At 45.2% G+C, this 10,908-nt stretch overlaps 1 protein-coding gene and 2 long non-coding RNA genes across 5 annotated transcripts in view; 2 read left to right on the top strand and 1 right to left on the bottom strand.

The window, feature by feature from the left end:
- Window positions 1-1,752: 1,752 nt before the first annotated feature.
- Window positions 1,753-4,511, bottom strand: LOC121090708. Of its 2 annotated transcripts, none has more exons than XR_005828670.1 (2): window positions 4,113-4,511; window positions 1,753-3,727 (listed from the first exon to the last, which is right to left on the bottom strand). It is a non-coding gene; the product is annotated as an uncharacterized LOC121090708 (long non-coding RNA). The 2 variants fall into 2 exon arrangements; XR_005828669.1 differs by lacking the exon at window positions 4,113-4,511 and adding an exon at window positions 3,883-4,106.
- Window positions 4,512-4,643: 132 nt separating this feature from the next.
- ATAD2B (ATPase family AAA domain containing 2B) overlaps window positions 4,644-10,908 on the top strand; it is a 77,896-nt gene continuing 71,631 nt past the window's right edge. Inside the window, exon 1 of one of the 2 annotated variants that reach the window (XM_040597909.1) lies at window positions 4,644-5,087. In XM_040597909.1, the coding sequence (XP_040453843.1) occupies window positions 4,932-5,087 (156 nt within the window). In that variant the 5' untranslated portion in view covers window positions 4,644-4,931. The remainder of the gene's footprint in view (window positions 5,088-10,908) is intronic. The other variant, XM_040597908.1, reaches the window with a different exon arrangement.
- On the top strand, window positions 6,142-10,114 carry LOC121090011. Its single transcript, XR_005828450.1, has 2 exons — window positions 6,142-7,347; window positions 7,983-10,114. It is a non-coding gene; the product is annotated as an uncharacterized LOC121090011 (long non-coding RNA).

Here is a 10,908-nt window from a genome sequence, read left to right as displayed (position 1 = left end):
TCCTGGCTTACAATATCATCAGCCTGTGAGTTTCACACAGTTATTAGTATTAGAAGAACTATCTACTGCAACCCTAGCTCAACAGGAAAAATGTTATGGAAGCTAATGGCTAGACGAGATGGGAAGATAATTTTGAAATACTAGGAGGTAAGTCTTACCACTCCCATTTAATGTCATCCAAGAAACCTACTCTCTGATAGCGCTTCAGGTTGCACTGATGTTATCTATTGTAGTGTGGAAAACAATCTTCAGATAGCTGTGCTGGTAACAGGGCTGAACATTAACTATTTAATTCTAAAACATAATTTATGTAAATTTTAAAAATATAATGTGATCTTCAGATAATAAGCCATCTTCAATAACATTGCAAAAGGCTTGCAAATGTGGGCTGGTTGTATCACCTCATGTGTTCAAGTTCAAGGCAGTACCAATCCTGACTGCCGCACACTGCTTGTTTGAAGTTTTCAAACTGGTATCCCATGGGCATATCCTCATAATGGACAATTCTCAAAGCAGAAACTACCCAATCTTAATTTCCTAACATCCTTTCAAGGCAGGATTTAGGGCAGGTTTACAAAAGCAAGATCTCTTGTGAATCTTTTTTTATTTTGAGATTCAGCTGAAACCAGGATGAGTTGGCAGCATGACAGAAAGGAGCACACAAGAGCTTATAAAAAGAGTCCTGAAAAAGATTATTTGATTTCCATTCTTTGGAATGTTACAGCTATTCAGAGATATTGCAAGGTAATCTCTGGCAAATTGCCCATGATTGAAGCAAATGGTAACTCACTGAACAGAGAGAGGCTCTGGTCCTTACTAGGCTGAAACTATCTGCACAAGTTCTGAATAAGGCATGAGGGACTTTTTCTTTTGTTATAATGTGTTCCTGATTTTCGTTGTAAAATAGGGACAGGTGACAACAAAATCTTCCATCTCCAAATATTTCTTGTGCCATTAAATATGACTCTTGGAGCAAATAAGGGTTTCCATCCTGGGTAATTTTTTAATGTCTTCTTACACCACTAAGTCCCTGTAAGATTTAATTCCCCAAGCCTAATTTAATGGAAAGGGATTCCATGCACAAGTACATTTTCATATTTTTCCAAATTCCCAGTGGTGTACCTGCTACAGCAGATGTTGTGGCAGCTTCTTAATATACGTTTCAGGTATCTTAATCTCTTTCTGAACAACAGGAGATAAAAGGGTGTCAAACACTGCTGTAAGCTTCAGCATTTGTTATAAATTGGTTCCATTTGAAATATAGTCCTTCCCAACGGCATTTATTTTCAGAAGCATTTAGACATCTGTCTGTAAGACCAGACTACAAATCTTAAAATTGAATCTTACTGGGAATGACCTCTACAAAATGTTTATGTAATACTTAGCAAAGTGTGGCTCCAGTCCTTCTCCCCTTCCATTCATCATTGTCTTTTGTGTTTTCACTGCTGAGAGTTTGTGTGGATTTTTTTTTCCCCACAAAGCAATCCCTGCACATAGAGTGCTGAAGAGAGTCTAAATAGTTTTTTAAAATTCTGTTCTGCCTTCATACGACACTTGAAACAGCAGACACAAAAAAAGGGAACAAGTAAATTCTTGGATTAGTGAAATTAGTCCAAATCCATTTCTACAGTAATTCATCTGTCATTGTTAAACCACGTTTGAATCTCTGAGTATGTGTGATATAGAATATTAATCCTATGTTAACATGTTCTCTATATTACAAAAATTCCGAACAAGTGTGACAAGCAAACCTTGTAATTTATGATTTATTTATTTATATTGCCAGTACTACAAATGGCGATGTAGCTTACATAGAAGCTACAAAGCTGTAAGCTGTTTCAGTGAAAATAACTAGCCACACCTTGTGACAGGAAGAAGAAAACTAAGAAACCTGAAAATAAAACCATCTGTGAAAAACAGTCTAGGGAGTAAACATCCAAAATGAAGCATGTCTTTACATGCTCCCTACTATGCTAACATAATGAGAATGAAGCACTAAAAATGTTCAAAGCAGTGAGCAGGGAGTTTTAACTACATCAATCCCTCTACAAGAGTAGTCCCTCTGGCATCATAAAGAGTACTCACTGGAGTATGGCTCACAGAAATGAGAACAGAACACTAAAAAAAACCAAAAAACAAAACACAAAAGGACAAAACTATGGTAAAAATATTTAGCAAAAATGAAATAAATAGCTTTTAAGTTGTGGGTTTTCTATTGCTTCAAGCAGATCTGGATAGGCACCCAGGAAAATCAATCTGCTTGTGTAATGACCAAGTTTATTTTACTTTTTAAAAGTCATCAGCGTTCATGAGAGGAGTGCTGGTTTGCATCAGGCATGTTGCAAACAGATGTTATGCAAGCTTCCCCAGACAGTCCTGCCAATGCATTGCAATCCTGAGTTATGACATTCACTATAACGGCTGCAGTCTGGGCCCTTTTTTGGGCCACAGATTGTTCTGTTGGTTTTCCCCAAATGGGGATGATATTTTTGCAATGTGTACAAAAATTTGAAGATCAATATATTTTTATTTTCAGACCACGGAATTTGGACACCATCTCCTAGTTACACGGCTTATTAGTAGTATGGGACAGGAATGGAAGTACGTTATTTGCCATCATATATATGATTGTGTTACTGACTCTTAGCAAGCCTATCTCCTGGTTCATTCCCGCAATGTGTTTGGTAAGGGACAGTCCCTTGCAGTTTCCTTCTATTCCTACTTTTGAAGGATGAAAGGAAATGATTTCCAAATACTATTTTAAAAAACTTTGTAGGTTTTTAATTAAAATACACCTTTAGCCTACAAGGGTATGAAATGGCTACATTGCTTCATAACCTTTGAACAGATAAATGAAGAAACAAAAGATATGAAACGTAAGAAAACATAACAAAACTAAACTCATGGAGCAGAACTATACTTTTGAAAGACCCTGCAGATTCTTGAACAAGAGATGATATATGGTTGCTAATACAGATTAAAACCTCTAGACAGAGAATGTCTGATAAGAAAAAGACCATAGTTCCTACTCCAAAACACACTTTACTTGCAGTACCTCATTAAAATGAAAATATGTCACTGTTCACAGGAAGAAAATTTTTGCTCTGAGATCTAAACAGCCCATTTTCTTATTATATAGCCTAATGTCATTGTTGCCTATTTTTTAAGTACATGCTCTACCATACTTTTTCAGACTTTGATCTTGAAAAGAAGGATGTAGGAGTATGCAGGTAAAGCAGAATAACAGTTTTTAACATTTATTTTTCTGTACTAAAAGATTATTGTGCTTTCCATCTTTAAACAATAAAAATACTTTGATAAAGCTTGCTTGAGCCTAACAGCCTGAGCCATGTGATCAGTAATTTTATTTTACTATTCTTTTTTTTGTTGTTAAAGAAGCAGAAAGCACTGAAGCAACTTGCCGAGCGGTGCCAAAGAAGTCAGTGTGAAAATCGAAAGGTTGAGACTTTGTCACCTGCAGCTAGCTCGATGCTCGTATTACTTGGCTGCATTTCTTTTATAAAGCTTTTGCTTTCAGGGCTTGTGTGCAGGCACTGTGGTAAGTTCAATAAAGGGCAACAAGTTGTGGTGAAAGAGGAGCGATACTTACCGCACATCAGGGGGAAGGGGTTGGATTATAGTTCGTGACTATTCTGAAAAGTGGTTAGGAATCTGATGTACTGCAACACATACTGTTCTTCTCCCCTCTAAAAGGTGGTTATTGGATCTGTGATAGAAAAATCAGCTTACCAACGGCTGAGCCACGAACACCAAACGCAAGTTGAGGCTACACAGGAGACGCTATCGGGGACTTGTGCGGCAGGCGAAGCAAGAGCGCACTGCTGATAGCCTGGATGTCAAGAGGATTTAAGTGAGACTCACCAGGCTGTGAAATAAGTTTTCCACGGAAAATGGTGGCGATCCTATCCTTGAGGCTCTGTTCGCCTAAGCTGTAGTGTTGGTGGTGGGAACGAGTCTACCTGTGCGAGCAGAGCCTGCCGGCTCAGTGCCCCAGGCCTGGGGGCAGGGCACCCTGGCGGCTCTAACCGCGGCCGCCCCTCACCCCCCGCGCCCCCGGGCAGCCGCCAGTCCCCTGCCCTTGAACTCCTCACCTCAGTGCACCCCCAGCCGCCGGCTCAAGCCTTCAGGAGGCGGCGGCGGGTGACGGCGGCAGCGCCGGGCCAGGCCCGTCCAGCCACCCGCCGGCTCCTGCCAGACTCCGGGCGGATCACGGCCCGGGCCCTGGGCCTTGGCGGCCGCCCGGGCCCCGCCGCGGGGCCGGTGCCACCGTCGCTCCCCTCAGCCTGACAGGACAGCGCTCCCCCCGCCCCGGCGCCCCTGGAAGCCGCCCCGCCTGCTGTGAAGCCGGCAAGTCGCCGCTCCCTCCGGCTGCAGCGGATCGCCGCCGGCCGCCCTCCGCTCCGGGCACGGCGGGGAAGCACAGCCAGGCGCCCCCCCGCCGCCCCGCTCCCTGGGGACCCAGCCGGAGGCCGCCGGCCGCCACCTCCCCCCTGGCGTCCAGGCCCATAGAGCGCGCCGGCGCCGTGCTAGAACGTACGCAGCGGGGGCCGCCTCGGCCTGCGCGCGGCGGCGGCGGCGGCGCGGCGCCCCCTAGCGGCAGCCGACGGGTTTCGCGGCGGACCGAGGAGAGAAAGGGAGAAGGGGCAGTAATGGCGGCCAGTTAGTGCGAGACTGAGCCGAGGAGGCGGCAGCAGCGACTGGAGAAGCCGGCGCGGCTCCGTCTGTGGCTCTGCCCGGCGGACCGGCTTCCCCAGAGGACTTGTCTTCCTTCCTCCCCCTCCCCCCTTCCCCCTCTCCCTCCCCTTCCCCTCCCTACCCGAGCCCCCGCCTGTCCGCCCTCCCTCCTCCCTCCGCGCCGGCGGCGGCAGCGGCGGCGGCGGCGGCCCCCCGTGTCCCCCCTCCCCGGGGCCATGGTGAACACCAGGAAGAGCTCTTTGCGCCCCCTGGGCAAAGCGGCGGCCGCTGCGGCCGGAGCCGGCAGCCATTTCATCTCGTCCCGGACCCGCTCTTCCAAAAGGGGCACCAAGGCAGATGCGGCCGGGCTGGAAGAGACGGCGGCAGCGCGGGTAAGGACCGGAGGGGTTCACGGGGGACGGGGAGGGAGAGCGGCGGGGGGGGGGGGGGGGGCAGCGGCGAGGGCCTTGGCTGGGGAGTCGCTGGGGACAGCGCCGCTGCTGCCGGGGGGGGCCGCGGGTACGGGAGCTGCGGGGCGGGGGGGGGTGGGGGGGGTAGTGCCGAAACGGCTGTCGGCTTGAGCAGAGGAGGAGGAGGAGGAGGGCTGGCGGCCCGCCCGAGGTGCGGAGGGACCGCGGCGCCGGCGGGGCGCCCGGGGACGCGGGGGGGGGGGGGGGGCGCAGGCTGCGGAGAGCCGCCCGCCGCGTCCCAACTGGGCTCGCCGCTCGGCGGGGAGAGGGCCGGTCTCCGCTGGGGCGGCGGGGGGCGCAGGCCGCTGACAGCGGCTGGGGGCGGCGGCGGGGACGCCCGAGGGCCGGCCGGGGCCGCGGGGGGCGAAGTTGCTGCCGCGCCGGTGGCGGTGGCGGCGGCGGCGGCGGGCCGGGGCAGGCAGGGCCGGCGCGGCGGCGGCGGGCGGGGGTCCGGCGGTGCGGGGCTCCCCCTGCGGCCGCGCCCGGCGCTGCGCCGGCTGCCAGACAAAAGTTGGGAGCTGCGCCTGCAGCAACTTCGCAGTACTCCTTCCCCGTTTTGTTTGGCTTTTTTTTTTTTTTTTTTTTTTTTCCGTGTCCCCCGCCGCCCCTTTCCCTGACCGCCCTCCGTTCGGCCCGCGCGGGTGTTGGCGGCCGCCCCAGCGGGAGGAGGCTGGTGCTTGATGCTCCCCCCGCGACGCCCCCGCCGGCGGGCAGGGTGGGACTTGGGCCGTCAGGTTGCGGTGGAGCCTTTTCCCAGCGCCGCTCAGAATCGCCTGGGTTAAGCGGGGTAAGGGCGAGTGAATTCCGCAGCCTCGTCTGGAAAACCAACGTTTGGTGAATTCTAATTGCAAGAAGGAATTTGGGAGCCTGTGTTCTTCCTTGTTTTCTCTAAACAGATTGTTGACAACTGCCTTTTTTTTTTTAATCCTAATTACAGACAGGGCTTCCCCGCTCCCCCCCCCCCCCCGGAGAAAACTTCAGGTATTGCTTTGAGCGTTTAAAGGAGTGGTTATAGTTGCCTGACCTGCATACATATTTTAAAAGCGGTGTAAATAAGGAAGTGAAAAATCGAGGGTCAAAACGTTTTGACAGTCACACAGTGACTGACCGTGTCCCAGCCTCTGCTAAGAAGGAAGTTAATCAGACAAGTAGAAAAACAGCGATAGCAGCCAGAGGCAGATCAGAAGGATGAAACCTGGAATTGTCACGGAACCTTTTGCCCTTATCCTTTTAGTTTTAAAATAATAAACACTCCCCACCTCCCCTGCTCCAAATCACCGACTAGATATTCTATACCTTCTGTGCTTCTCTCGCAATTTTTTCATGCTTCATAGTTCTCCCCTTCCCCCAGCTTACTTTTCCTCGTTGTCCCCTATTTCTTCCTTGTTTAATTTCATTAGGCTCCTGGGGATGCAGCACCATGGCTTTAAAAAGCTGTTCTGCTTGTTCTAGTGGCAGTTTCTGTTTATTCATATCGTGGGTCTTGTGGTTTGTGAGCCAAAGTTTGGTGTAACCCTTACTGGCTTATTTGCAGAGAGTTTACTGCTGCTAAAAAAAAATAGGTTGGGCTTCTTTCCAAATATTTTTCATCTATGAATAGTATTTCTATATTAAAAATGAATAAAATGTTTAAATCGTGTTATTATTGTACTGTAAGGAAAGGAGGTTGTGCAAAATAGTATCATAAAAGCTGTAAATACATCCCAGGATATTGCCCACACTTCTTAAAAAGCATTTCTTTAAAAGTTAAGTATATATTTTGGTGTGTGGGAATGGACTTGTTTCACTTCACAACAGATCTCAGGCGTTTGAGGTAGATTATTTTCTTTTAAAGATGTAATTGCCAAAGATGAGCAGAAGGTACCCAAGGCGCCCGCACCCCACCCCCTCAGAATTCTGCAAAATATAAAAATATATATACATCCCACTGTATTTTAAACTTGTCTTTGTACAACTGTTTTTATTCTTCAGATGTAAGTATTTGTCAGTGATACAGCAGTGTCTTTCTGAGCTTCTGAATCTTCTTGAAGTAGTGCCAGAGGAGGATTTCAGTGATTAGAACATGAATAAGTATAGCACTAGGAAGACAAAGCCTTTGCTTTTGGAAGCGACTGTTGGGAGACGACAGATAGCGAGGCTGTGTTTTGTGCAGAAAGCGTACTAGGATCCTTTTCATGCAGTGGTATGTATTTTTTCCCCAAAGTTGACTGGAACAGTGTGTCCTTTTGAAGTCTTTCGGGTGTCACGTCAGGAAACCAGCCTCACTACCAGCAGTTAATCAGGTTAATGGGCAGCTAGAGTTTGGAGCTCTGGCAGAGACGGTACACTGCTTGTTTGTGCTATGTGACTGAATTTTCTTGCACGGAGGTTCTGACTTGGACTCCTGGAGAAGAGCTCTTCAGTGGCAATGCGTGTAATTACCTTTCAGAATGTATTTAAAAGGATCATCTATTTGTTCCTTACTAGCAACAAAAACTGAGTTAGCAATCTTAATGGCATCCTGTAAGATGCTGATTAGACCAGATGAGGGGTTAGGAGTTGCCTTCCAGCTTGTTTGTATCTATTTCCTTTTTTCCTCTTGGATTTTTCTGGTATACATAGGGGAGGAGTTGCATACATCTACAAGGATAGGCTTGAATCCCTCCTCTCCCAAGAACTCGAGTTAAGTTTCTAGTCTTCCATTTCAGTATTATGTTGAGTTACATATTAATAGTGTCCATTTTTGTTTGATCTGAATCTGGAAGCAACACACGTTCTGTGCAAATGGGCTGTAATTGTCCAAATACCTTTATCGTATTCTCTGTATTCCCTCTATAGTACTTGCTCATCTTAGAGAAAGCAATGACATCAGTCTTTGAAAAGTAAACTGTTTTGAATTATTGACTGGCGACCATGCATTCAGTGACTGAGATGAATACGTGTGTGTCCACTGACCAGAAGCCGGATTAAAATGAACAAAATCCCTCACTAAATGGATCAAGACAAGAAGTTTATTCTCTGAAATGATGTCATAGCAGAGTGCATAGAAAGGGTACAGAGAGGAAAAAATGGGTTTTTTTCTTCCTGTTTCCAGGATTGATTTGCACACTGTTTAAAAGAAATTGAAGCTCTCCTTACGTAAATTTGTGTTCTATCTTTATACAAATAAGATGTATTTTTTTATTTCTGGCGTACACACTTGGAAAGTATTATGGTTCTGTATTAAAGAATTCTGACAAGAAAAGTGCATCACAATCTTCCAGAGTTTTCAGAAACATACAGTTGTAACACAAGACTTATCATCCAGTGGACTTTTCACGCTATGAAGGAATTGAGTATACTGTGACCATAAATGGTTAAATTTGTGCTCTAGATTTACGAACGTTTGATGTTTTCAGATACTGAGTGGTGATTGTGGGTAACACTTACCTGGCAATTGAAACGATTTTTCTCAGTCATCTCAAAACATAAATCAGAAGTGTTGATCCAGAAAACTAATGAATTTATTGTGAAATAAACACTCTTAAATCATGTCAGCGTATTAGTTAGACATTTTACAAATGTATACAAGATTAGCTTAATTTAATTAGCCAAGAAAGCATTAGTAGTGCCTTAAGAGCTACTTGAAGGCACTGTGATAATTGTAACACGCGATCCTAGCTGAAAGTAGTACTGCCAACATCGTTCAACGTACTCGTTGGCAACCTAGAGCTCTCCATTGTACTTAATTGCCAATAGGAGCAAACACGGGCTTGAGGATTGACATCGAGTGCTGTAGTGTGGGAAGGTATAAAGCTAAGCGGCATTTTTGTGCTCTGTAATAACAATATATTTCAGTGTCTCTTACTGTAATTTCTCAGTCTGTAACAAAAATATTTTTTTCTGATTTCTGAGTGATAATGCAGCCTTTGTAGCATAAGCTTATTGCTATGGTCTACTCCTTAAAAAGTCTTTAATGGGCAGCTATTGAAAACATAGAAAATTAACTTTAAAAAATTTACTATTACTTCTCTTCAAATACTAGCTTTAAACATAGACCTTAGAGTTTTCTAAAATTTAATTTTTCCTTTATGAAAGAGCCTGATTCAGGTGAGCAGATTTTCTTCGTTGTGTTTGCAATGTATCTTACACTGTCCTGGATGTTCTGTGGTTTAGGATAAAGCTATAGGAAAAGTTCGAGTTTCCTTCTTAAGCTGGAGAAATTACACTAGCTGGCTACCTGCGTGTAAAGCTCTTAAGGGAACAAAAGCTCCTCTCGGGTATCTATGCATTGTCTTACTGTTTGAGTTTACGGTAACATCAATAAAGGTGCTGAGGCTAACATTTTCACAGGTCTTTGAAATATGTCCTGAAGAATAGAGCCTTGCTAAGTTACTCCAAACAACTTCATTTAAAGGTAGATTCCCAAGAAAGCTTGTCTTTTCAGCGTGTAATAAAATGTTGGGTTCTTTCTGGTTTAGTGGTCCGCTGCTCTTTTGGGACTTGGCAGGAGAAAATCAGTGATCTAAAATGAATCGTGCCGTCTGTTCCTTGGTAGCGTGCTACTAATACACCTGTGAACAGTGGGAAATTGAGCAATTGTTGGAAGCAATCTATGTCCAAGATTCTGTCAAAATACCCTCCAGTCAGCATTTGTAATCCTTCCATTGTTCCAGAGGGGTGTCCTGAGTTTGATTTCTTCCCGTGTACCTTTTGCCAGTCAAGTCTGGGCCGCTGTCAGAAGTCGGGACACCTCTGAAGCACACGCGGTTTGTTTTGGGAGGCAGTCGCCCATCCTGTTGGAAGCTGGCTATCTTGGTTGTCACGCTGCTACAGGGCCTTAAAAGGAAGCAATCTAAGGACTAATCCAGGGAGTGAATAAGACCTCCAAAGAATACTCAGGAAATGGTGTTGATGTTTGGTGTACTGCATTGCTTCCTCTGAAAATTGGGTTTGTCCCAAAGTAATATTAATAAAAGCTGCTTCTCCAACTACTGTCTCTTGGTTTAAACTTAAAGCAGAAGGCTTAACCCATTGCCGTGAGAAATCCCATGACAATTTTGCAAGTGTGGCATACAGCTTTGGGTTATGCAAGATAATTAACTCAGGTAATTACATTCTGATCACCTCCATCCCCCTGCAGTTTCAGTTGGATGTGGTATAGTTTTGCACAGCCTGCCCTAAATTGTCAAGTGTTTGCTGTGCTGTGGAGAAGTTTTCATTCCAGTCTAATGATGCTTTAAACAATTTCTGTGTAAAACTTTATAAAAGCCCTTCTCAAACCAAAGCATCAAGCAAGTAGGAATCAGTGAGCTGAAGATTTCATTGCTCTTATTTTGTGGCTGTGACTGTTTTGAAGGTTGCTGATCATTTATTAGACTTTTTAGCTTGAATGTTTTACTTTGTGTGCGGGTAATATCAGTCATGAACCCATTTATTGCGAAGGGAGTTGGAAATATTTTTTCAGCCTTTTTCATCCTATTGTGTATTTTTTGTTTTTGGGCTCTTCATGTTTTGCTGCTTTTTCTAAATAATTTTTCCATCTCTTGAGTTTACCCTTTGAAGTGTTGTCTTTATTACCTTTGATAGGATTTTCATGGTTTATTTTAACTATTAATTTTGCTTTAAATTGTTCAAGTGTTGTTTTGCATTTATACTTGCTTGGACTCTTTTCCTGATTAAATTTAACTTCTTACTTAGTAGCTGTTAAAACAGGTCACTTTTCAACCAGTTGTAAGAGGAGTATGTTATCTTCTGTAAGCTTTTTCATTTTGCACTGTTGAGT

This window comes from Falco naumanni, chromosome 6, assembly GCF_017639655.2.
Source record: "Falco naumanni isolate bFalNau1 chromosome 6, bFalNau1.pat, whole genome shotgun sequence".
Classification (NCBI taxonomy): Eukaryota; Metazoa; Chordata; class Aves; order Falconiformes; family Falconidae; genus Falco; species Falco naumanni.
Note: the sequence above shows the minus strand (reverse complement) of the source record. Positions and strands in the feature narration are given on the sequence as shown.